The sequence below is a fragment of the Triturus cristatus genome, chromosome 11 (genome assembly GCF_964204655.1).
Source record: "Triturus cristatus chromosome 11, aTriCri1.1, whole genome shotgun sequence".
Classification (NCBI taxonomy): Eukaryota; Metazoa; Chordata; class Amphibia; order Caudata; family Salamandridae; genus Triturus; species Triturus cristatus.
This window is the reverse complement of record NC_140594.1, coordinates 354,620,761-354,646,187: the sequence shown is the minus strand read 5'-3', so window position 1 is coordinate 354,646,187 and position 25,427 is coordinate 354,620,761. Positions and strand designations below refer to the sequence as shown.

Here is a 25,427-nt window from a genome sequence, read left to right as displayed (position 1 = left end):
GTTGTAGATGTGGTGGGGACATGGATCTGCTGGGTCCCCGGAGTGCCTTCTCTTGTAAGTGTTTTCCAATTGGTCAAGTGTCTCTCTTGGTTGATGGTGGGCAGCTTGATGATGGGGTCCCTGTGGTCTGGATGGTGTTTGAAGTTACTGTAGATGTTAGCTGTTTGCTGTTGAAGAAGCATGATAAGTTGTCGCAGAATTCATGTGAGGGGCTGATGTTGTTGACTGTGGCCTCGGAGGTGGGGAAATCTTTAACAATGGAGAATATTTCCTTGCAGCTGTTGGTGCTAAGTTGCTGATGGTAGCGTAAGAGCACAGCCTTGCATGTGGTTCTGGTGGTACTCATGTGGTTGGGTTTACATTTCCTTACTAGCTATTTGCGATGACCTTTAGACTCTCGGAGGCTGTCTGTGTAGCGTTTAGCTTGTTTGTTGGCTCTTCTTTGCCTGTTAGTTTTGATGGGTGCAAGGGAGTCCATGCAGTTCTTGTTCAATTCATTTAAGTTGTTGATGTCTTCACTGAGGTTGTTTGTGATGTTGGGTTGGGCTAAGTTGAGGGTGTTGAGCCAGTCCGCTTCTGAGATGTTTACCCAGCAACTGCATGGTAGGATGATGCTTGTGTGTGCGCTGACTTGTGGCATGGTTATTTGGAAGTGGATGATGGAGTGGCCTGCCCATATAAGCGGTGAGGTAGAGTTGTATATGATCCTGGAGTCAGTGGCAAAGATTGGGTTCAGTGTGTTCCCTGTGGTGTGTGTTGGGTCTGTGTGTCGGTGTGTCCGATATTGTCCAGGCTTTCAAGGAGGGGTGTTGAGCAGGGGTCCTCTAGGTTCTCTAGGTGGAAATTGAGATCAAAAGTAGTAGGAAGTCTCTGGAGTTGAGAGTGAAGGGGGCAATTAAGTCTGTGATAAGACTTATAAAATTGATTGGCAGTCCAGGTGGTTGGTAGGCAAGAGTTCACTTAAATGAGAAGCTGTCACCGATTTGCAGTTTGAAGTGCATGTGTTTCACGAAAAGGGTGTTGTTCTCCATGGATGCAGAACATTTGATAATGTCCTTGTAAATAATGGTGAGTCCTCCTCCTGACTTGTGGAGGAGGACTTGTGTGATCTTGTAGCCTGTTGAGATAGCTACGGTGATGTCAGGAGCCAGCCTGAGGTTCCACAAGGTTACCGTGAAGAAAAGGAGGTCTGTCCATTTTTGCTTAAGTGATCTCTCATCTCAGCACTGTGTTTGCTGAGAGATCATGTGTTGAGAAGCATGTATGCGAGTGGCTGTTGGGGTGCAGGTTTGGCATGTTTAGCTGTGTTGAGTAGAGGGGTTGGTGAGAATGGTGCTTGAGGGGTGTGCTTGGATGTGATGCAACAGGAAAACCAGCAATGTGTGCAGGTAAAAGCTCCTACTGTGGTGTGTGGCACAACAGCAGCAGGAGTAGAAGTGTCCCAGCTGAATATAGCTGAGGGCTGATCGAACCGGGTTTCTGGTGCTGGGCACGGTCCAGACACAGATGGGCACAGACTGACTTGTCTTTGGTGCACCAACAGACCATTAACTAGGTCCTGGGAGAGGGGGAGGTGAGCGGGGGTACTGTGGCGCAGGAAGAACAGGCGGGAAGGAGAATGCAGCAGGAGCACAGGTGAGGCGCAGGGGAGGCAGGAGGTGGGAAGGGGCGCGGGAGAGGAGAGGAGTGGGGGCTGCTGGGAGAGCAACAGAGGTGGCATGGGCCAGTAGGCGAGAGAGAAAGTGCAAAAAAAACAAAAGGCAGAAAATGGCACAAAGAGCAAAGAGCTGCACAAAGGAGAATATTAGAGCAGAAAATAGCACGACTGAGCACAAAAGAGTAAAGAATAGCCTTTAAAATAGTAATGTAGAACTGATGGTCTCCTTTTACCTCAATGAAATGTCAGAGACTTACTAAGTGCATATGTTAAATATTATAGGATATGGGGACATTGCTGCAACACTCCATATATCACAAAAGTCTGGGGTAGATGAAGGTTTTTCCTAAATATCTCAAAAGGCCCAAGAAGAACTTGAACAATGTCAATGAGCTGCCCAACAACCGGGCCTTGGTGGATAAACATTGATCTAAGATTTTGAAAAAGATCAAGAATAAAGTTTCAAGATTCTTACAGCAATCCAAATACTGCTGTTGTTACATTATCACCAATGATTCTATCATTTTGGTGTATGGATTTCTGGCATTCTACATGAAATGACCGTAGCCGCCCCTTTCAATGGCAATGGAGCCATATTTGAACTTTCTGTTGCTCGCTTTCTGGCATCAATCAAGTCACAGTCATTTTCCAGATTATCTGGATCCACTCAGAACCAGCAGCTGAAAAATGAAATAATATTCTATCATCGTTTTATTTTACACCTGCTGGCTGAGCCAGTGTGTGTAGGGAGGGGCGAGGTCAGGCCATGGGAGGGGGAGGAGGACTTATAGTGCACTTCTAAGTGCGCATGCATGTTTGGCCGGCCCTCTTAGGCAAGTCTTCCTTTTTTTATTATTATTAAAATTTCCCACACGCTCCCCTGTGCCCACTTCATTCGTTTTTGTTTGTGTCAGCCGCCACTGCTGAGGAGACCTCCAAAAGGTCAGAGGACGGAATGGAGTCAACATCGGGGCCATGCAAGTTGGATTATTCATTTCTTAAAATTCCTATGCAAGGGGTAAACGACTGATGAATCGAACCCTATCCTATCTTTCCTTCCATACCTTGCCACACAATACATTGAGAGTGGGATTGCAACCCAAAAATAATTGTCACCACGTGTATCAACTAAATAACCTGGATTGGTGTTTTTTTACGTTATTCTAATTGCTTTTATTATACGTAATGATCTTTGTCTCTAGCACAAATCTTTTAGTTTGATGTAAAACACATATTTTGTATCAATTTTCATTATTTTCTGAATCAAAGAAACTATTTTGTTCTGTATGGCTTTTTCTAATTAATGAACTGATAGTATATGTATGTGCTCTGTTCTATGATTGTTAAATGCAGAATATAAAGAGACATGATAAGAGTTATATTCAACGCTGTTGTGCAACTTATTTGCAAGGTCAGACTGAATCTTCTAGTCTCAACCTAAGGAACAGGTACAGACAATAGAGAGCAAGACACCCCCCTTTTTTGGTATCTTTCACATATTCACTTGTTCAAATCATTCCCCTTTGTCAGGCTGGGGGACCCAGCCTGACAAGGGGGAATGGTTCAAACGTGAATATATGAAAGACCTATTGCTGGAGAAATGTAAATGCCTGGCCGGGGAGAGGATTAATGTGGTAGGGTCATGGGTGTGTGACAGAAGAAGACTGTTTTTAGTTCTTATAAGAATATCGGAGAAAAGGGACAAACACATCAACATTTATTCAATACAAAGATGGCACACAGCTGTAGTTGAGGGTATCATTTGGCCACATTAATGACCACGTGTAGGACAGTCTCTCCAGCATTCAATTCTGGATGTCAAAATCCTTATTGCTCTCCTGGACACGGCTCCTATATTCTGACCCCCTCGCTAAGGTGATGGTAAATGTGGGTACATCCGCATTGTTCTACCTTCTACGGGGTACGAGACAGGGCAGCCCGCTTTCACCCCTGATTTTTTTCTCTAGTCCCGGAACCTCTTGTGGCCTGGATTTGAAGTGATCCCCTGGATTTGAAGTGATCCCCTGGTCAGAGGGCTGCGAAGAACTGCAGACTGGGAGGATAGACTCTCCCTTTATATGAACGATATCTCTCTTTATATAGCTAACCCATTCTCCACTCTTGATAGGGTAATCAACACATTCATACTTTATCGTAGCTATTCAGGTTACACTACTAACTGGAATAAGTTTCTGATCTGTATTCTCTATGGGCCTGCACTGCATCTACCTAATGACTGTGGAGCATGGTTGGTCACTGGGGGTTTCCCCTATCTGGGAATCTTTGTCACTACGGACCCTGATGTTCTTTATACAAACAATCTTGAGCCACGGCTTACATGCTTACGAGGGGATGTTCAACACTGGAGAGCTTGGCCTCTGTCCCTATTACGGAAGGAGGCCCCAATAAAAATGATGGCCCTTCCCTGCTTTTTGTACGCACAGGGGAATATCTCCCCTCAATCTACAAAAGTACTAAAGGGTGTCCCAACTTATCCCTGTTAATCATTGGTTTCATCTACCGGAGAATGAACCAGCCTGTAGGATCAACAGGAGAAACATGTAGCCCGTGGGTTAACTAGGAGCCATCTATGGGGGCCCGCGCACCACACCCCTCCCCACCCCACAGTGGTCACACTTACTTGTTGGCACATGGCAGTGAATGCTATGGGCTGGGTGGGGGCAAAGTTACACGAGCCACTCCCTTGTGAGAATCTACGCAATTGGGCACCATGGCCTTGCAAGAGGCTTTTATAAGTGGGATCTCATTGTCCTGCCGTACATGGGAATCTTGTAGAAACAGGGTGGAGAATTCACATTCAAAGAGTTTCAAAGAGAATACTAAATGGCACCCACTGAGACCTACGGCTATTAATAAATCCTTCCTGCCCTACAAAACGTACTGCCAAGGGGTGAAGAACTCCCTGCATCTTCCACAAATCTGTTTTTAGATGACTATGTGCCAAAAAAGGGGATCTCGCTTACATACAAAAAATTATTGAATAATGCTCCAGACCCTTTGACCCACTTGCCAGTTGGGAGCGTGATTTTGGGAGTCTGGAGGATGATGAGTTGCTTTGGGCTTTGGCGTCCCCCGGGACGTGGCTATCAGATCAAGATTCCACTTGGTGCAGCTCAAAATTCTCCATAGGTGTTACTATGCTTGTACCACATTGATTAAGATGGGTAAAACGGACACGGCACTGTGCCCCAAGAAATGTGGTCCGAAGGCAAACAATTTTCATATAATATGGAGTAGCCTGGCGCTCCAAAGATATTTGAAAGCGGTGATTGACTGTCTAAATAGTGTTAGTAGGAGTGACATGGTACTGTCAGCAAAATGATGCCTCCTAAATATATGGGACAAAACAGTTCTCACAGGTATGGACTGCTTATGGCCGGGGCGGCTCCTCCGCTATGGTGTAGTAGCTTCGCCGCACTGGTGAAATACCAGCAGATAGAATAAAAATAAACGACAATAAAACTATTTTATAGTAAATTTATTTTTCACTTCCATCCGCGGAATATAGGGCGGGGTGGGCCATGTTAAAGCTCACACATGAGGGGGAGGAGGAGTGGCAGGCTCTGAAAGTGCGCATTTCAATTTGGGAAGCCGTGGACATGCACACTTTCATATCTCCAGGCTGTACCTTTAAGATATCAGCAGTGGTCAGGAGCGCAGACTCCCTGTCCCTGCTGGAGCGTTGACCCAAACGATACCAAAGGGGATGATGGACGGAGCGTTTGAGCAAATCAAACACTCACCCCCAGTCAACTGAGTTTAATCCCTCATCATTCTTTAGCTCACTTCACCACCCCAGTTCAGACATGGCCATATGCAAATCAGTCTGACCCTGTGCCTCATGGGAACAGTCCAGCCCGAACTGCCAAGCCATGTCTTGAGCGTAGACCCAACCCACTCTGCCTAATCCCAACACTTCTCTCATGCTGGGAGTAATTGCATGAGAGAAGCACTGGGATTGTGTGGGGATTCTGGGAGCCTGTGCTCCTAGGGATTGTAGTGCCAGGAGCAGAGAGGTGCAGCATGGCGAGGGAGCAGAAGGTGTTTAAACTATTAATTGTATTTATTATTCTTTCCCTGCACTGCCCCCGCAAATCGGATTGGCAGCAGCCGCTGCTGGCCTATGGCTCACACTGGGGTGGATGTTGGGCAAGCGTAATGTAGCATGACTCTAATGTGCTGAGTTAGCACCGTGCCTAAGCGATTTTAAAAGGAACATGGACTGGTGTATGCAGGCAGAGAGAGTGGTCGACAAGGGAAAGGGTTGTCCGAACAAATGGATTAAAATATGGGGAAATGGAATGCATATCGAGGAGAGCTGTTTGCTCCTATTTCTGATGTAACTAGAGATGCTTGGGGGCAAAGACGTCTGGACTTTGTCACTGCCCTATGATCTGTTGGGGGAGTGTCTGGGTGTGCTGGGGTTTCAGAGACCCGGTGGGAATTTGTCACTATATGTCTGTTTTACCAGTGTACGGCATGCTGCTGAATGTCATCACAATTCAATTTGTTTTCTATGTAATAAAAAGATATTTAAAAACTAAAACCTTATTGCTGTTAAATACCCTGAAGTCCTTGGACAAGCTAAAGTGCAAGACCTGTTCATACTAATGACCCTGAATGGATTCAATTAACTATTGTAGTGAAGCAAGTTTCTTGAATTCCATAACCTAAGTGACCTCAGCCTTAAAGGGGCATTTATAATTTTTAAAAAAACAGTTATGCACAAGCTCATCATTTTTCACACACCAAGGTATACCTCCAAAAACGTGACTTCAGGATTCCTCAATAAACATTGGTACTACCAATACTAGATGAAGGCATTGTCCTATTTGCCATCATCATCGAAACTCACCTTGCACTGATAAGGATAATCATTCATGCATGGACAGGGCTCATCAAGGGGCTGATAAAGTATCTAAACCCCACACTTTCTGAACTCAACTGGCTCTTCCAGCCTACCACCTCACGTTCAAGATCTGCTGCGTCACCTTGAAGGCAGTACGCCCCAACAGACCTCCATAACTGGCAGGCAGGGTCAAGTTCTCTGGTGCCTAATGCAACATGTGCATCAGTGACTTCACTGAAGACCAGCAAGTTCAAAACAGAAACGACCAGAACAGAAGCCTTCATTTGCTACACACCTGGGTTTAGAAACTAGATCTTGACACCTATGTAAGCTATATCACTCCTTGAATGTAGGAATGAGGAGGAAGGAAGAGAGGCAAGGCACGCAGAGGCTCTGGGAGCTATTCATACCGTAGGCGTGATTCATAGGCACACTACCTAAGGGAGCATTTAATAAGCACAGTTCACCATGCTACAATTCAAAGGTGTCGATCACTGGGACGGAGATGGCCGGAGTAAGTGAGACTGAATGGGCCAATAGTCTGCCCACAGAGAGGGCCAATAGTAGGTTTTGAAAGAGGATGATTAATGTGCATTTCTCTCAAGACTAGTACCTGGAAGTTCTGCAGAACGTCCAATAACTGGATAACTTTATAGATGTTTTGAATTGCAGGCGTGTAACAGTCTTCTTGATATAAATGAATGTCTCCAGGTATCAGGATCTAATTTAAATTAGTGCCGCTGACACTCTTGAAATCGATCAAAATACAGATAAGGTACAGAAAGCATACACATTGTTTGAATAATGTAAGTTTTGTTAGCAAGTGTTTGTTTGCCTGCCTTGTATATATTGCTCTGTATACAAAACATCCCACTAGAGTTTGGAAAGACAACTTGTCTTCTGGCACAAGTGAATGGCAATACACAGTGGCTCCACCCAATACAGACACTTTCCTGTATTACTTACATCAGAGAAACAGGGAATAAAGTTACCTCAATGGCCACAGAGATATCTGGTGAACACAGCTCCCAAGGGCGTAGTCCATTCAGTACTTTGAGGAAGGCGTTGGGTCGGATCTTAATGTATTGCTTCTCCTCAAGCTTTTCAAGTTTGCTTAGAATTTTCTGAATCTTAAGGTTCTTCTTCAAAGATTCTGGTATTCTTGCCAAAAGGCTGAAAAACCTACAAAATAAAAATGCAAGGATGGCAGTATGAATAAGAGAACACACAGAGTAAGGAAAAGTCACTTCTAAACTTTCATAAAATACATGTCTTTGGTAGTACCCAGAAACTTTATAGTCTGAACTGTTTTACGTGGATTTTCTGAAATATGGCCCCATTCACCAAAACATTATAAATCAAAAGGAGCCTTTGTTTAGATCTACGGGCAGTTGCAGATCTCTCCAACCAGATCTCAGTGGTCTGCTTTGCATGAAGCACTGCACCTCTCCTAGAAGAAGGGTGGAGATGTTTTGTTTATATCAGAAGAATATTTGAAGCTCATTAAAATGATCCAATGTGCATTCTCAGTCTTGAAGCATTTAGAAAATGTAATCCAATTTATATCAATAGCGGTAGCGCTGGATCTGCATTTCAGATGATCTGCATGGGGTTCAGGTTGCGAGGATTCGCACCATGCAGCAGACCAGGGTGATAATAATCAAAGAAAATACAGGTGAAGGAAATTCTTCTTCAACCATCTCCAGATACCACTAAAAGCCTCTTCCCCGTCCAATCCCAGGAAAAAATCCCCATAGACCAGTAACAAAATTGGAAAACTGAAAACATAATTAGATCATAGCAGTATTCGACAACCGAGAGTTCCAGAACACAGAAACACATTAATCACAGACCTTCTGTGACAAAATTGCCACATATTTCACATCTAAAATAGAGGAAGTGGAAAATGACAGCACCTCCACACCTGTCAGTTCCCATGTGCAGACGTATACCAGTCTGCCATTGCTAGCCAGCAAGACTATTTGTGAAGGAAATCCACAACATCATCAATGCAACAGACAAACAGGGTCACCTAGAGGCCCTGCCCCTCCAAAAATCATTAAAGAGATCATTTGAACAACTTGTGCATGAGACGTAGCTAGATGTATTCTAAACAAATCAACAGAACTAAGATACTCCCCTCCAGAGTTACACTGACACATCATACCACTCATCAAAAAGAAGAACCATGACCAATCGAACCTAGTAAATATTCAATGGTTCTTTACTGGTTAAAATATTTCAAAGAGCAGTCTATTCACAGCTCCCCAACGTCATTGAAACTAATAGCCTGTTGGCAGATCTGCAATCTGGTTTCAGACCATGAAGGTACCCAGAATCTGCCCCGCTATTTACACAGGTAGATCTACAACTCGTAGTGGACAAATATGAGGTTGCTACTCTATCACTCATTGAACTATCAGCAGCATTTGACACAATCCATCAACCTCCACAACACACCATCACACTATTCTACACAGACTCCAACATTTTGTAATATGGGGAATCCACTAATATGGATTGCCTCCTACCCCAAAGGCAGAAAAAGGCTCCTACCTCTTTTTATATAAGGTACTCATACTCCACTTTTGAGCTTCCAAATGATCCATCATCTCCCTTCTCCTCTCAAAATCTACCTCACTTCTTTACCAGACCTGATGAACTCCTTCAATCTCTCATACGATAACTATAAGGAAGGCATCCTAAAGATGGATAGCCAAGAAGACCTACAGGAATCTGATACATGGATGATGAATTATATCAACTGAAGCTTAACACCACAAAAAAGAGCCAATGGGCTGTGGACAGTGGAACAAATATCAATCTACAGATATATGATCAAAGGAAAATGATGCTCCTTCAACCACAGCAAGAGAGGCGACTAAGTTAGTCATGATCATAAACTGAAACCTATCCCCGATACCACATGTCAACAAAGTCACAAGAAGCACCATTCACACCATGGAAACCTTAAGCCAGATCTTCCCACACCTTAGGTACCAACAAAAGCCTTAGGCCATTCTCATACTTAATTTGATGGATGCAAAATGCTGCTGCAAGACTACTCTCCAGGTACACTCTAAGAAGCACATACAGTTTGATGTTCAAAATAATATACATGGTATATATAGCTGTGCAACAAAAAGAACAAGAATAACTTCAAATAAAATCCATAAAAACAAACAGACATCTCTGCTCCAGACTAGTCTCTTGGATCTTCCTTCCTCAATAAAATACCCATAGGAATATCTTCTCTTTTGGTCCAAGTAGCAAAGCTTTGGGACTCTCGTCTGGCCATGATCCGCTGCACCCAAGAATACTTAAAGTTCAGGAGAGTGGTGAAAACCTGGCTGTTCCCCAAATCGACAATCCTAATTGCCAATCCAATACCCTGAAATATCTTAATCCAGTAGAGAACAACCATTGTTGGCTACAACCTGTAGACAACCCTCGCTCAAAAGGAGCAGCAATCCTCCAGGTCTTTTCTGATGCGATCACTGAAAGAGAGGAAGCCTTCCACAGCAACAAGAAAAACGACATCCAGCGGAATCCTAGTAAAATGGCCGATTGCATGGTTGAGCTGCTTAATGCAGCTGAGAGGAGACGGGCTCAGGATCACCCTTTGGGTGTTAATCTAGGCCCGTCACCTACCTTTTGGACACTGCCACTAATAGTCTGCCTCCCGCTATAACTGCTTCTCATTGGCAAAAACAAATAGTTATTCTTGGATTACCTTCGAGGCGGCGGCCCTACACGTTTCCCTTCGTGGCTGGCTTGGTCCCTGAGATGTTTTCCCAGGTCGGAGTGGGTAGAGAGCACTGGGTTCCTGTCTGTGGCCCTCTCATCCCCTTGACGGCCCCTCTCGCTGTCCAGGTGTTGGGACAGCCTTCCTCCACTGGTGAGTTGTTTGGGGTCTGAGGGGGTTTCCACTCTACTTCGGAATGGTTGAGGTTCTTGGGACTGGCGACCACGGACGAAATACTCCATCCTATGCGGTGAGAGCTCTTCGGCGGGGGACACCGTTTGCAGCCTGTCTCGTCCATCCAATTAGGTGTCGGCTGCCTGGTCTGTGCCTAGCAACGGACTGCAGAGATCCTCTCATGGTCCCCCATCGCTTCTTGTCTGCATCCTGTCGGTAGAGATGGTGGGTGCGAGTCGGCCATGTTACCCCCATCTGCTGGCCTTCTCTGCGGTCTGCTAGTCTCGGCTCCGTGAGGGAAGTTATCCCGCTGCGGCGACCAAAACCACGCTGCGGGGTTTACACCAGACTCGGCTAGATCTGCCTTTGTTCTGGCCTGGTGGGATGGATTGACCCCGGGTGCTACCCTAGTTGGTGCCGGTCTGCTGGACTTGAATTTAATCTACCGACTGTCGGCCCAATTCCCTATTCCCTCTACTCTTCTTTACGTGTATCAGTGTTTATACCTTGTGCCGCTGCATTTCATAAGTTTTGTACATTTCTGTTTGTATCTACTTATATGTAACCTGTGCGACTTTCACATCCTCATCTATGTGAAGCGCTCTGATACCTCCCAGTCTAGCCAGTGCTATATAAAACTCTAAAAAATAAATAAGCAGTTAGGAACTTTGAAATTGTAGAAGAAAACTTAGGCTTCAAGTTTTTGAGAAGTTTAAAACGTATATTTATTAGAAAAGGTGCTGAGAGTCACATGAGAGAATAGGGCTGGTGTCCCCCAACATCAATGAAGTGCAGTTCCCCAGGGTAAAAGGGAGCACACATTTACACCCTTTACAGATTCTAGAATAGATCACAGGTCAAGTGGATCATTAAAGAGATTCTCGCCTTAAGTCCAGGAAGCGCTATTTAGTCCTTGGATCCGAGATGGGGGCTTATTGCTCACAGTTTTTTTAGTGGAAACAAGAAAACTTGGCTTGTATAACCCCTTCAGTGCCCATGACGAGCTGGACTCGTCATGGGCCGCGGTGGCGCTGTGCCCATGACGAGTCCAGCTCGTCATAGACCCCGCCCGCTAATGCAACGGCCGGCACTGGGCGGGGAAAGGGGCGGGCACTGAAGGGGTTAAGGCACAAAAGCCAAGCATAATTCAAGGCAATTCATATTACTCTAAAAAAGCTTCTCTTAATGCAAAAGAAAATCCAAGTGTTTTGGTTTGTGGTCTACAGGAGGAAAATAAATTAACTAATTACAGATTAGTTAGGACTTTAATATGAGTACAGATGCAAACATAGGTGTTGGAAAACGAGGCAGCCTCTGTGAGGCCTGCACAAATAACATGACTACATTTGTACTTCACTGGGATCCAAACACCCAATTGTAGCACCTGACTCTCAGAGGGTAGTGTTGCAGAGCAGTCTGAGGCTTACTCAAGGGAGGTGGTGTGGGTTAGTAATCGCCATTTGCAGGTGCGCAGAAATAACACTCAATAATTGATTGTCCAGTCTGTACTTTGCTTTATAAAAGTAAGAGTACATTTATTAAACACACACACTACTCAATACTATGCACCAATTTACAAATATACATAAGCTGTTGGAATGACTTTATGACATTGCAAAACATCTCCACCCCTCCCGCGGGGGGTGGGGTCTAGTACCACAACTCCCATGTATGCACATCATCTTGCCCCCAATGCAGTTAGTGAGGGTCCTGCGCGCTGGCACCATCCCAGTGACGACCCACCCCATTATCTCAACAAGCATTTAAAAATAGGTAACCCTGCCTTGGTGACACACAACCCTGACTGAGCATTTCCTACTAACCATGAAGTATACACCTCTACATCTTAAGGGCTAGCAGTCTGGGTTCTTCACCTACGCGCACCAGCAAGAATACACGTGTAAGCATTACTTTAGAATGACAGTACTCATCACATTTGTGGATCATTGGAATGCATTGCAATTACAGCCCCTAAAGGCATCATAGATGAAATCACAGGATTGCGCATGAACAGCCAGACACCCTAGCAGGAATGCCTGGCAACATAACCGCACTTTACTTATGACATCACCTTACACAGGTACTTCACATTACACATGTGACCTTCAGTCCCTCTAAAAGAAATCACATTAGTAAATGCACTACGGGTGCAATTACACCTTTTCACCTCTAGGAAACGCACTTCTCCAGACATCCCCAACTCAGCCCTTCACTCCTTGATGCACTTCTCCATACACCCTCAGCTGTAGAACAAAAGTTCCAGCCCAGAAGGTGTTAAAATGCTGGCTGAGCCCTTGAGGGGATATTTCTTTGAAGTCCCCAGGACACTTAGGGAGGGACTTTTCTTCATTGTGCTGGGAAGACTGAGTTGCTCCTGCAGCTCCCCCTGCACCCTGGCACACATATGGTGGTGACCCCGTTCTCCTGGGGCCAACATAAGCAGTGAAAACGATGTTTTGACCTTGCAGGCCGGTCCAGGCCTGCAAAGCATTACGGGAAGGTTTGCATTTTAGATGAGCGGCTCTACCGCTGTGCCGGGGAGAGCCGCACTGGTGGTGCTGGTGGTCTTCTGCCGTGTTCTAGCCTTGTTGGGGGGCCCAATCCCACCCGGACCACCAGGTAAGGGGGACAGCTCAGGGAGCCCACCCCGGCTGTTCTGGCTTATGTTCGGGGGCCCGGTCCCTCCGGGCCCCTTGCACCTCCTTTTTCTGGGAGCCCAGTTCCACCCGGGCTCCTCGCTCTTTTGCATTCCTTTGGGGTCCCGTTCCCAACCGGGACCCTCACATGCCTGCATGGTGGAGAGCAGCCCATGGAGCCAACCCCTGGCTGCCCCCGCCGGCTCCCCGTCCAGCCAGCACCCTCGCGTGCTGCCGCGGGGCCGGCCCTTCCTCTCTGGTCTGCCCGCTCCGGCGGGCAGACCTGCCGGTTTCCGCTGCTCGGGTGGGGCTATGGGGAAGTGCAACGGCACTCCCCCCTCATTCCTTCAGCTGCGCAGGGCGGCGGCACTTCCCCACCGATGCAGCATCACACGGGGGTCATCTTCCCGGGGAGCGCGACGGCGCTTCCTGACTTGGGATCGGGGCCCAGGGTTGGGATTCTGGGCCCCCAGGGCATCTTCTTCCCGGGTCAGGGTTGGCTCCTGGTGCCCCGGGCTTGGCTTCACGGGGAGCGCGACGGCGCTCCCCGACTTTGCTCCTTCTGCCGGGGCACGGAGATGGGGTCCCAGTTCCCCGAGGCTTCTTACGGGGAGGGTGACGGCGCTCCCTGGCCTCTCTTCTTGCCGCGAGGGGGTCGCATGACGGCATGCCCCCCTCTTCCTCACTGACACCACTGGGCCTGGAGTTGGGATCCCGGGGCCCAGAGTTCTCTTTGAGGGTGGCACGACAGCACTCCCCCTCCACCGATGTCTTCAGGGGACAGGGTGGGCTCCTGGCACCCCACTGGGGCACTTTCACGGGGAGCGCAACGGCGCTCCCTGACCTCACTTCGAGTGGGGGTAGCCCCTGGGACCTGACCCACCCCGGGGGTACTTCTGGGACGGCAGCGGAGCCCCACGCACTTCGTAGTCGATCCTCAGGGGTCAAAGGCTGCCTACCTTCTGGGGGGCATATCTCAGCCCCCAGGGGTCATATATTCATGATCTTGGCCTCTTCTTGCTCCTGGTGGCGCTCCCCAGCCACTGGGAGCACTCTCCTTCACCATCCTTGTCTCCAAGAGGGTGCACTCTGCAGGGAACGGTCTTCACTGGCTCCCTGCGCCAGCCTTTCACCTGACCTCCTCCTGGGCCTCTCTTCTCCCTGCGCAGAGGCCCCTGCTTCTGCGCACTGGTCCTGGACTCTTCTCCTGGTGCTGTTCAAGATCCTGGGGGCAGTCAGGGGGTTCCTCCTTCCAACTGCCCATTGTGCCAGGCTCCAGCACATTCTGCCTCCGCAGCCAACATCCCAGAGAGAGCTCCTCTTCCTGTGCAAGTTCTTTTAAGAAAATTGGGGAGAGGGCTGGCAAGGAAGTCTCTGGTTGCCCTATCACACAGCGACTCATCACTTCTCTGGCCCTGCTCCCTCCTTCCTGCCTAGGCCTCTGGGTTTGTTCAAGATGGCGTTGTCCAGGGTCTCCTGCCACATGGTCTCTGAAAGCCCCTTCCCCCAGTGCTGCCTTCACCCTGGTGCAGCTTGGTGTGTGGCACCCAGTGACAGCTGCTGATGGATTAGCCTGTAGCTCCACCCATCTTCTCTCCTTGGAGCGAAGGTCTTTGCTCTGGGAAGAAAGGTCATTAATCTAACCTGCCTGGGCCAGACCCCAGCCAGGTCCTGGTTATGAGCCAACTCAGAGAAATATGACATTTCTGGATGAACCAAAAGCAGTGCAAATATGACTTTGGACTCCGCAGAATACTTCTTCTCACAGCCGTTACAGTGGACTTTAGTACGTGTCTGGAATCTGTAGGCCTTAGGAAAGTTAATCTAGCCCAGGGGCTCCACATCCCCATAAGGGAATAATGAAGTGAAAAACCCAGTAAAACACACTGACTTTCCCGGGTATGTTTCTTTCCAGTGATAAAGCCTATTCCATGTCACCACCCCATTCTGCATAAGTCCTTCCACACCAGTCTATCTGCTCCTTGGCTGCGCACAATAGGAATCTCCCCTGCGCAGCCCCTACATGTGTGCACATGCATGTACACGTGTCTGCATGTAACCAGCCCGGTGTCCTCCAGCTGCTGCGCAGTGGCCTGGTCAAGCCCGGGGGACACCAGTAAAATCCCCATGCAGTCTCTTTCATTAGGAGTTCACTGTGGGTGAGTCCCAACTTATGAGGCTCCCCCACAATAAAAGCTCAAAAATTAGGTGCTCAAAAAGCAAAAAATCTGGGCGGCCCATAGTGTCAGAACCACTTTCTAACAATAAGCATAGAGGAATTTATTTCTACACAATTGCATATAAAATCCAGACCTTTGCGTTTTGCCACTGCTTGCTAATGGTGGTGGAAGTGAGATTTCTTTGAGTTAGTGCTTCATTTTCAGACAGTACAGCTCGAAAACAGAAAGAGGCAAACCTTTCTCACTGCTTCTAAGCTGTACTGTCTGAAAACAAAACACTTACTCACAAAACTATCTGATTAAATGAATTCACTTTACACACTGCAGGTGCATAAACACAGGTGCTTGACTCTTCACTGAGCCATCAAAGCCCATCATGATATGGCCCCTGGTAACAAAAGGTCATGCACAATCGAAAGCAGCCTGTTGCCAGACCTAAAAAGGATTTCATTCTACCAAGGGTTCCCTGTCTGCCCAAAGTCACAAGAAGGAAAACAGGAAGTAAAACAAGCTGTAATCTAATCAATACTGTTTGGTAAAGTCCTACCAGTTCTCAGTATTGGCATAATCCTTATCTTCCCTGACATGGTGGAACGGCTTTCTTAACTTCTCCATGTCCTGATGGAAAAAGGTAATGTTGTCCAGTGCATGAAACTTCTGGTTGCTGAATTCTTCCCGCCTCCTTAAAACAAAATAACAATGTTTGGTTAAAAAGACTGAGCTTTTGCACTAATATATTTGCTAATTTAAACTTTCCTCATACTTATTACAGCAGTTGTGTGATATTTACAGTACTTGACCCTAACTAGATATCATTAACATATCTTCCAGTTACCACTTGAAAACAGTGACAGAAATAAGCCACCATTAGTTACAATCATCCAATAAATACTGGCATTGATTGTAAGAGACAATGTGAAATGCATAAATGTCACAGTTTGTGCATTTTTGAAAATCCTTTAAGGGGTAAATTTGGTATTCAGAAAAAGAGTTTGGTGGGTGCGGTCGTTAGAGTATGAAAACTTAGGTACATAGCAAGATACTGAGCAGCAAGAGACCTGAGCTGAAGCTTCCCCTTTGTGTGGAACCTTGTAGAACAAAGTGATCGCAGATCCCATATCAGGGCTGTCTGGATTCATGAATGCAACCTGAGGGTTTAAGAAGCATTCCCTGCCCTTCCCTTTACTTCATACATTAACAGATCAGCAGGCTGCTGGGTATGACCTTTGCTCCCTAATCCTATTCATAAACCAGGACTGTTCAATTTGTACACTGGCTGTTTTACTAATGGAATTACAATTCGCAGTGCCACCTATGTAATAATAGGTCACATTGCACATTTTAAATTCACAGGGGGTTTGCAAAACGACCTGCCTAATCAATATTAATTAAGCAGGTCGCAATTATTACATATAGGGCCATATGTATGAAGCCAAATTGAGATCGCAGATGCTGCAATTCGCAGAATTGCAGCGTTTGCAATCGCAATTTAGGCAGTGTGCAATGTAGCACACAAAAATCCACTCGCAAAATAAGGAATCGGAAAATTTGCAATTCCCTATTTTGCGAATGCATTTAAGGAATCCCAAATTGAGATTCCTTAAATGCAATCTAGGAAGCACCCAAGTTGTGCGATTATGGCTTAAGAAATCGCAAATTACCTCCTACTTCAGGTTGGTGGTAATTTGCGATTTCTTTAAAAAAATGCACTTTTATGCATTTTTCAAAATGCCATGTGGCGCACATACATGGCCTTAGGGCATGTACGTGCGCCACATGTGCACACATGCTTATTTCAGGGGTGCAACAGGGTGTCCTATTGACACCCTTTCAACCTTGAAATTGCATTCTTAATTTGCAATTCTCTAATTGGGAATCGCAAATTGAGAATGCCTTCCCATTCATTCCTATGGGCCTTCTAGGCCATAGGAATGAATGGGAAGGTATTCCTTATTTGCGAATCTCAATTTGCGATTCGCAAATAAGGAATATGTAGGATTCGTAAAATATTTAGCAAATCCTACATACATTGCATTTTGCCATTCTCTAATTGCGATTCCCTAAAAATCGCAATTTGTGATTCGCAAAACGCGTTTTTCATACATATGGGGCTATATGCGAATGTCAGTGTTTGCAAACTCAATTTGGCTTCATACATATGGCCCATAGCCCCTTGTCATTATGTGCAAATCAGAGGATTGAGGCCTGCAAATGAGGTATATTGGAAACTTTTTTTTTTTTTAAAGCACCCTGTTTCAATTAAAAGGACAAGTTTTGCGTTTGTGAAAACATCTAGTAGACTACACAGCGGAGCCCCAGACCACTAACACTCCTTCAGAGGTTGCTGACACGATTCCCGAAGAAGAAGCTGTCACATGGTGGCAACTTTTGCTTTGTGAATCAGTCACCACTCCTACTTGGGGGGCTGCTAATTGATGAACGGTTTGCATTCACAACTGCAGGTACAAACCTCCCGAAACATGCCTTTCTGAATCACAAATACGAAGGCAATACCACTTTCTTGTCTCTCCTATTTGTGATTCAGAAAGACTCACAAGAACCATTTTAGGAGTTAGAAAGAATTGCTTGAATAATCATAAATGCTTTTATAGATGGTTAAAAGCTATAATTTTGCAAATTACAGATTTTGCAACTACAAAATGTGTCAAATCAAGAGTCACGGTTTTTCAAGAATTTTATTGCACTTTCAGCTGCAAGGTCTTATGAAGTGTGCAAAACTCGCAATACAGATTTCATTTTATAATGAATTTTAAAAAAAGTGCCAAATGATTGGTTAGGGATTTAAGAGGAAATTAGTATCTGAAAAAAGCAAAATGAAACCGAAATGGAAGAGACCGGTTAAAATGGAAAAGAAGGACTTTAATTATCACTATTCCAGAACAGTCAACTGTTGATTAGTCTTGTACAGAGTTCTTTGTTGTTCTCTTCTTGTGCAGCACATACACTTTTCATCTTTTTTTTCTCACTGCAAGTGATATTGCTACACCGATGTATAAGAGGGTCCAACCAAGGCATATTGTAGTAGGCATCAAGAGAAATGCCCTGATCCCCCAGTCCTTCATATCCCATTTTCTTTCTATTTCACTAACCTGTATCTTATGGGTCCATGGGATACACTGATGCAAGGGAGAGAAGAACTCTAATCCTCCCAGCAAAAAACCTAGAGATATATTTACACAAAGCAAGGATTATACTAACCTGGAAAATAATGTAAGAGAGACCTTATACAATATACTATAAGATGCAAATGCATTGGGCATCTAAAAGTTCAATGTCTATCTTGCATATTTTGGTGAAGATAACCCAAGAAAACTGTTGTTATTTTTTGCGGATTCTTAAATAATAAATCCTATTCAAACTCTCTTGAAGACCTATGTTTCTAGGCTCTTCTTCCAACTAGCACCTACCATTTGCATTCATTGTATCGTATTCATTGGATCATCTAAGCGTGTCCTAGCCTCCTGCTCTTGCAGGTTACTTCAGCAACATAAATCGTGTGATTCCTAGCTACTTTCTGATAGTCTACTTAATTAATCTGTAGACTATGTTTATCGGATGTTGTTACCATTTGCAGAAATACATGGCATGATGTAGATCTTTTATGTTTTCCATCACACTGGCACAGGGACCTTTTAGCCATATTCCATATATTTTTAGATCCTCTCTTCCCAGAGTGGTGGTGAACTCGTCTCATTGTAATAAATCACATATTTAATAGATTGATCAATTAAGCTCAGACTTATTTATTTTTATTTATTTTTAAAAAGTGTTTGTCATCTACACAAACTTGGCCTACTTTACAGTCGTGGCCGGCATTACAAGTTCAAAAAGCTTTATTCGACAGCATGTCATAAAAGCAAGTACATCCTAACCATTTCATAAATACTAAGCTAAAATATAATATATAAAAATACATTAAATCATAATGCTGGCGAATAACATCAAATAAGAACGACATCAATGGATAAAAATCTTAAAAAGATCAAATATTGAATAAAAAGTTAACTAAACATTTCTTGGTGACAAGACATTCATTGACCAGTTTCAAGGGATTTCAGGGCACGAAGGCGTAATATCCATGCCCACCCCAGAAATTTTGCAACAGCAATAGCCAAGCAGGGGGTGCAATCAGATTCTAGAATTCTTAGGGCTTCCTTGTAGCTACGTGTTCCCAGATTTAAACATACTGGCTTTAACCACCTGAGGCGGGGGGCAATATACAACGGACACACAAACAGCAAGTGACCAGTATCCTCAATCAAGTCTAAACAATAATGGCATTTGTCATCCTGGGAAGGTGACCATTTATGGGTAAAAGCTTTTACAGGGAGAGACCCAATTCTGAACTGGAAATACAGTTTCCTATCCATGGGCCTCTCTATAAAGTCCCAAAATGCCTCGCAGGATGGTAAGAATTTAATATCAAAGAAACGACCAGTCAAGTTGGAGTCTTGGCCAGCACGAGAGGCAGATGTCAAGGTCATATCCCAGTACAATTTCTTGAGGATTGGCTTTGATGGAAGAATTGAACCGTTTGGATCATTCCATAGGTGCCCTAGCTCCAGTTTTATAAGCAAATTCTTAATTTCTTTGAGCCATAAAATGGAATGGAAACGGTCAGCCCTAATAATATCTTTCAGGGCAATGGCGTAGTGTGCAAGTTCTGGCGTTGCCATGATCCGCCGCCAGTACAAAAGTGGACGTAATCGCGCCAGGTCCTCAACTTCTTTCCTGCCTAGATCATATTTTAACGGAATCATTGGAGTGCTTTGGGGAACACCTGTTAGGCTACGTAGGAACTTGTTTTCAGCCAACCTTAAGCGATTCAGGTTGGCAAAACCCCATAGTTCCGAGCCATACAGGGACGCACTAATAACTTTCATGTTGTAAATTTCCAGGGCGGGTCTAATTGGTTTGGTCAAAGAGGATTTATGCTTAGAAATGATTGCACCTGCTAGCTGATAAAACTTTAGGACAGTCATGTCAATATGGTTTGACCATTTCATGTTATTCTGAAGGGATATTCCTAGATATGTGAAAGCCTCAACCTGCTCCAGCGGAGTACCATTAAGTTTAATCACTCCTCTAAAATTTTGTCGCTGGTTTAAACACATAAATTTAGTTTTGGAGGTGTTTATCTCAAGGCCCCGTTCTTGGCAGAAATCAGCAAATATATTTAGCGCTTTCTGTAATCCACTTGGAGTTCGCGAAACTAACAACGTATCGTCCGCGAACATGAGAACAGGCACTCTGGATCCTGCCAGTATAGGGGCATCCGTGGGGGAACATCCAAGGTGATCAACTATCCCATTAATGTACAAGGAAAACAACGTGGGCGCCAAGACACAACCCTGTCGAACACCACGTTCGACAGGAAATGGGTCAGTCACCTCTCCCTGGCTTCCCCATCTAATTTGTGCGTAATTATTCTGATGTAAGCGGACGAGTAAGGTTAGTAGTTCCGGGGCCATACCTGCTTGGGCGAGGACCCTCCAAAGTTTAGGACGAGGCACCAGGTCAAAAGCTGATCTCAAATCTATAAAGACCGCGTAAAGGGTCCCTTTGGACAGCTTCACATTCCTCCAGTAAAGAGCTAAGAAGTAAAATACTTGGTCAATAGAGCTAGTGCAAGGTCTAAACCCAGCTTGATATGGTGATAAGATATTATTTTCTTCAACCCAAGATTGTAACTTATTTTGCACTAGTCGACCTATTAGTTTTTGTGCTGAATCTATGAGACTAATAGGTCTATAGTTACTTGGGAGTGATTTGTCCCCTTTTTTAAAGACCGGAATTATTTCCGCCCCTTTCCATGACGAAGGAATGGGTACACCCATGGCTACTGAGTTGGCTAGCCATTGAAAATATTGACACCAAGATGATCTGTCTGTTAAAAACACATCCGCGGGTATCCCATCCATTCCCGGTGCTCGGCCCACTGTTATACTATCCAAAGCTAAGTTGACTTCTTTAATTGAAAACACCTGCGTTTGGAAATAGATGGTAGGGGGAAGTGGATCCTCTCCTACGGATGAGGCAGAAGCATACTGTGGTTTAAAGAAATCTACCCATTGGTTTTTTGCCACATTATTTTGGGGGGAAGGTGCTGACCCACCTCTATCCCACTTTACTGTAGCCCATAATCGTTTTTGGTCTTTGGCCAAGCATGCGTGTTTCAGATCTTGCCACTGTTTCTCATCCCAGTCTTTCTTAGCTACTAGCTGTGCTTGTCTATATAGCTTCCTGGCTAGTCTCACATCTTCCGCATCTCTTGATCTCAAAGCAACACTCAAATTCTGACGAGCTATTTTACAGGTTTTGTTGAACCATCCCTCCTCTGGTGGGCATCCCTTAATAGCTTTTCCAATACTAGAGGGCTTCATAAAGAACCCTTGGAGTTTTGAGAAAAAGATGTTATGGGCCTCAAGCATAGTTAGATGGAAATTAGTATTAGTTGATTTGGAACTTAAATTGGCCACCTCACTAATAGTCGCTTTCTTAAGGTCCTCTAAGTTTCCCATCTTCTCTATAAATCTATCCCATTTAACATGTCGCATGTTATTCGATACGACAATGTCCAGGGTTATTTTTCCCCCCCCCAGTTTTGGATTCTCTAGGGGTATTTGACATTTGTAATTCCAAACACAGGGGATTATGGTCACTTTCATCCCGTGGAATTATGGACATATCATTCAGTCTGTTCCAAGCTCTAACATCCACCAGGAAATAATCAATACGACTAGCAAACCTGCCATTGTCAAACGTGCTTACGCCCAGGCGATCTGACTTAGTGCGCCCATTGGCAGCTCTAAGCCCTCTTGATAGACAAAGTGCTTTAAGTTGGATGGCTGCAGCGGACCATCTCTTGACTGGGGGAAGATCCAGCTGGGGAATACCCCACCTATTGTCCTCTTCGACAGCAAGAAATTGGTCCTCAGGGCCAAGAGGCTCAAAGGTCGTGTTAAAATCTCCTCCTACTATTTTTATCATTTCAGGAGGGAGCGCTGCAAGCTGGTAATCCAAAACAGTTGTCACATCAGACAAAGTTCCTCCAACCATCCCTCGAGCATAGGTGTTGAAAATAGCCATACCCTGGTCATTGGGCCAAATAAGGTTTAGAGACAAAATATCTTTGGATGGAAGGTTAGGTTGGATGATTTTACAACATAATGATTGACGTACCCATATTATTAAGCCACCCGATGGTCGGCCTTTTGCTTTTTTGGTAGCAGGTATATAGAAATTGAGAAATCCAGTGCGAAAGACTGGGACCAGAGACCACGATTCTTGGAATAAAATTATATCAAATTGGTCAACAAAGCTGCACCATACGTCAGAATGTAGCTTATTGGTTATACCTGCAAGATTCCAGGATAGGATAGTCAATCCTGAATCAATTGCAGGAGGGCAAGGAAGGTTTTTAGTCAATAAGCCTTGTGTCACATCAGTTGTCCTGCCCAGACAGTCAATAGTAGAGCTTAAAGTACCTGGTGCGACATTTACTAATGCATCAAGTGCTGAACTCGCCCCTCCAAGATTGTTAGGGAATATAGGCCCCAATAATTCAATAGCGTCAACCTGGATTTCTCTTTGGTTCCCTACTGCCCCAATGTCTCTGGGGCTAACAAAAGTTGTAGAGGTGGCCACAGTATTGGGCAATACTATGTTCATGTTCACCAAATTAATTCCATCATCAAGTCAATCACATGCATTTAAGTCAGATAACACCCCAAACCTATTTTTTAGACTAATATTCCACTTACTGGTGGAATCACTCCTACCCCCTTTGCTTAAGGACGGAGTCCACTCTGGTCTCAGTGATACTCCACGTGTATCTCTATTTCTCTTATAGTAAAAATATTTGAGAGTTAGTGGGATGATAGTACCCTGTCTTCGCTGCGGGGGGTTTATATTAGCCAAAACATTCGGGAGGACTTCGGAATTAGAAAAATTAAGGACCACACAATCTCCTTTGAATTTTTTTGGATGGTGCCCTAGCCATTGGACCCTTCTAGCCATAATAATTTCCCCTGCTAATTTCTGCTCACCCCAAGGAGACATCTTCATGTTGTTCACCAACCAGTGTAAAGATTTACTAATCAAAGAAGATGTAGGTTCTGTTTTATCAACTGTCAAAGCAGGGACATTGGCAAGAACCAATGTAAGGGGTTCAGCCTCGGTGATACATTGGAATTGGTCACTTGCCAGTGATAGGGCTTTATGACTATCTATACTTGCCTTCTGGAGGATTTTATTGATTCCAGGTTGCTGGATTGGGGCATTAACTGTCTCATTTGCTACAATGCTTGGTCCTCCATTTGAGGGCACCCCATTTATAATACATACATTTGGAGATAATGGTATTACTCTAGTGACTTCGTCCACTGGTCTATTAATTATAGCATTCAACCTATCTACCTCAGCCATAAGATGGTCGATTTTAGCTACCAATGGTGTTATGATACTTTCTATTTTAGTATCAATCATATTTGCAATCTTCACAGATAGCTCAATCTCAGGATTTTTGTTAGAAAGCAACCCTGGTACATCTTCTTTATTAGCGCTTTTATTCACAGTGGTTGCCCTTTTCCTCCCTAAACGAGTCCCATTATTTTTAAACTGGGATTTTCTACACGCTCTAACTAACCTGCTCCTCAAGGGAAGGGCGGGAGACTGTGGGTCAGCCCCTTCACCAGCCTCTGCTATGTCTAAGACAGGATTTAATGGCGAATTAGGAGCTAGGGGTACGCAGGATTCAAAGGTATCACTGTCCAAAATCACTAAATCGGAGGAAATGCTACTAGTAGCCTGTGAAGGAGAGTCCAACGGTAGGCCAGACAAAGGAATCAACGGTGGGGAATTAGGAGAACATATTAGCCCCAGTGATGCCCTCCTGTCATTGTTGATTTTACAGGTAATTGTCCATAGTATTTGTCGTTGAAGGATTCCTTTGTTTAGACATTATATCCATGTGCTCTAATACTGGCTGCAGATAAATCAAGTGATAGTAACCCAAAGCATCAATTGGTTTCAGCAACAGCAGTACCTGTTAAGTATCAGTCCCAGGGGAGGTGGCACGTAGGCACAGACGACAATAATGTGGCCCGTCCCGGCCTCGCGCGACCTCGGACGGCCTCAGACGGTCCCGCCCTTGTCCCGGGCTTCTCCCGACGCCGCCCGCGCGCGTCCCGCGACGCGGGAGAGAGGCTGAAATTTATGGCGCCTCCTGGCGCGATGCTGGTACTTCCGGGTCCTGTCCCTGCACGCTTGGGACGCTGAGAAATGTAGTACCTCCACTCTGCAACCGCAACAGAAAGCAGAGCGGCGGCGGGAGGCAGACAACCCTTGGCAGGGACAGCAACACTCTCGTGGCAGGCAAACACTGTCAGGGCTATTGGCAAGCGAAGTAGACCCCCGCTCCCCCGGAGAGAGGCTGAAATTTATGGCGCCTCCTGGCGCGATGCTGGTACTTCCGGGTTCCTGTCCCTGCACGCTTGGGACGCTGGGAAATGTAGTACCTCCACTCTGCGACCGCAACAGAAAGCAGAGCGGCGGCGGGAGGCAGACAACCCTTGGCAGGGACGGCAACACTCTCGTGGCAGGCAAACACTGTCAGGGCTATTGGCAAGCGAAGTAGACCCCCGCTCCCCCGGAGAGAGGCTGAAATTTATGGCGCCTCCTGGCGCAATGCTGGTACTTCCGGGTTCCTGTCCCTGCACGCTTGGGACGCTGGGAAATGTAGTACCTCCACTCTGCGACCGCAACAGAAAGCAGAGCGGCGGCGGGAGGCAGACAACCCTTGGCAGGGACGGCAACACTCTCGTGGCAGGCAAACACTGTCAGGGCTATTGGCAAGCGAAGTAGACCCATAACTTGCGGGTAGGGGGGCGGGTGGGGGGTTCGTGCGGGGGTCGCGCAGTTTTGCGGGGGTGAGGCGGGACGGGTTTCATTAAAATAAAAAATAAATTACCTTCCCGGGTCCCGCGCCACCTCAGCTCCTGGCCGGGTCCTGCGTTTTCCTGCTGCTCTCCTAAATAGGAAGCAGCCACAGGCAGCCCCACTCCCCTAAGCCAATCACAACGCTGCAATAGCAACGTTGTGATTGGTGGGGACGGTGCCCATGGGGAGGCCATTTTCTCTATGT

General features: G+C 45.6%; 1 protein-coding gene across 2 annotated transcripts in view; it reads right to left on the bottom strand.

The window, feature by feature from the left end:
• Nucleotides 1-25,427, bottom strand: part of CCDC60 (coiled-coil domain containing 60) — a 639,895-nt gene that overhangs the window by 18,826 nt on the left and 595,642 nt on the right. For both annotated transcript variants that reach the window (XM_085633209.1, XM_085633208.1), the window contains exons 12-13: nucleotides 15,810-15,944; nucleotides 7,520-7,709 (exon numbers count right to left, since the gene is read on the bottom strand). In XM_085633209.1, coding sequence (XP_085489335.1) covers nucleotides 7,520-7,709; nucleotides 15,810-15,944 — 325 coding nt within the window. The remainder of the gene's footprint in view (nucleotides 1-7,519; nucleotides 7,710-15,809; nucleotides 15,945-25,427) is intronic.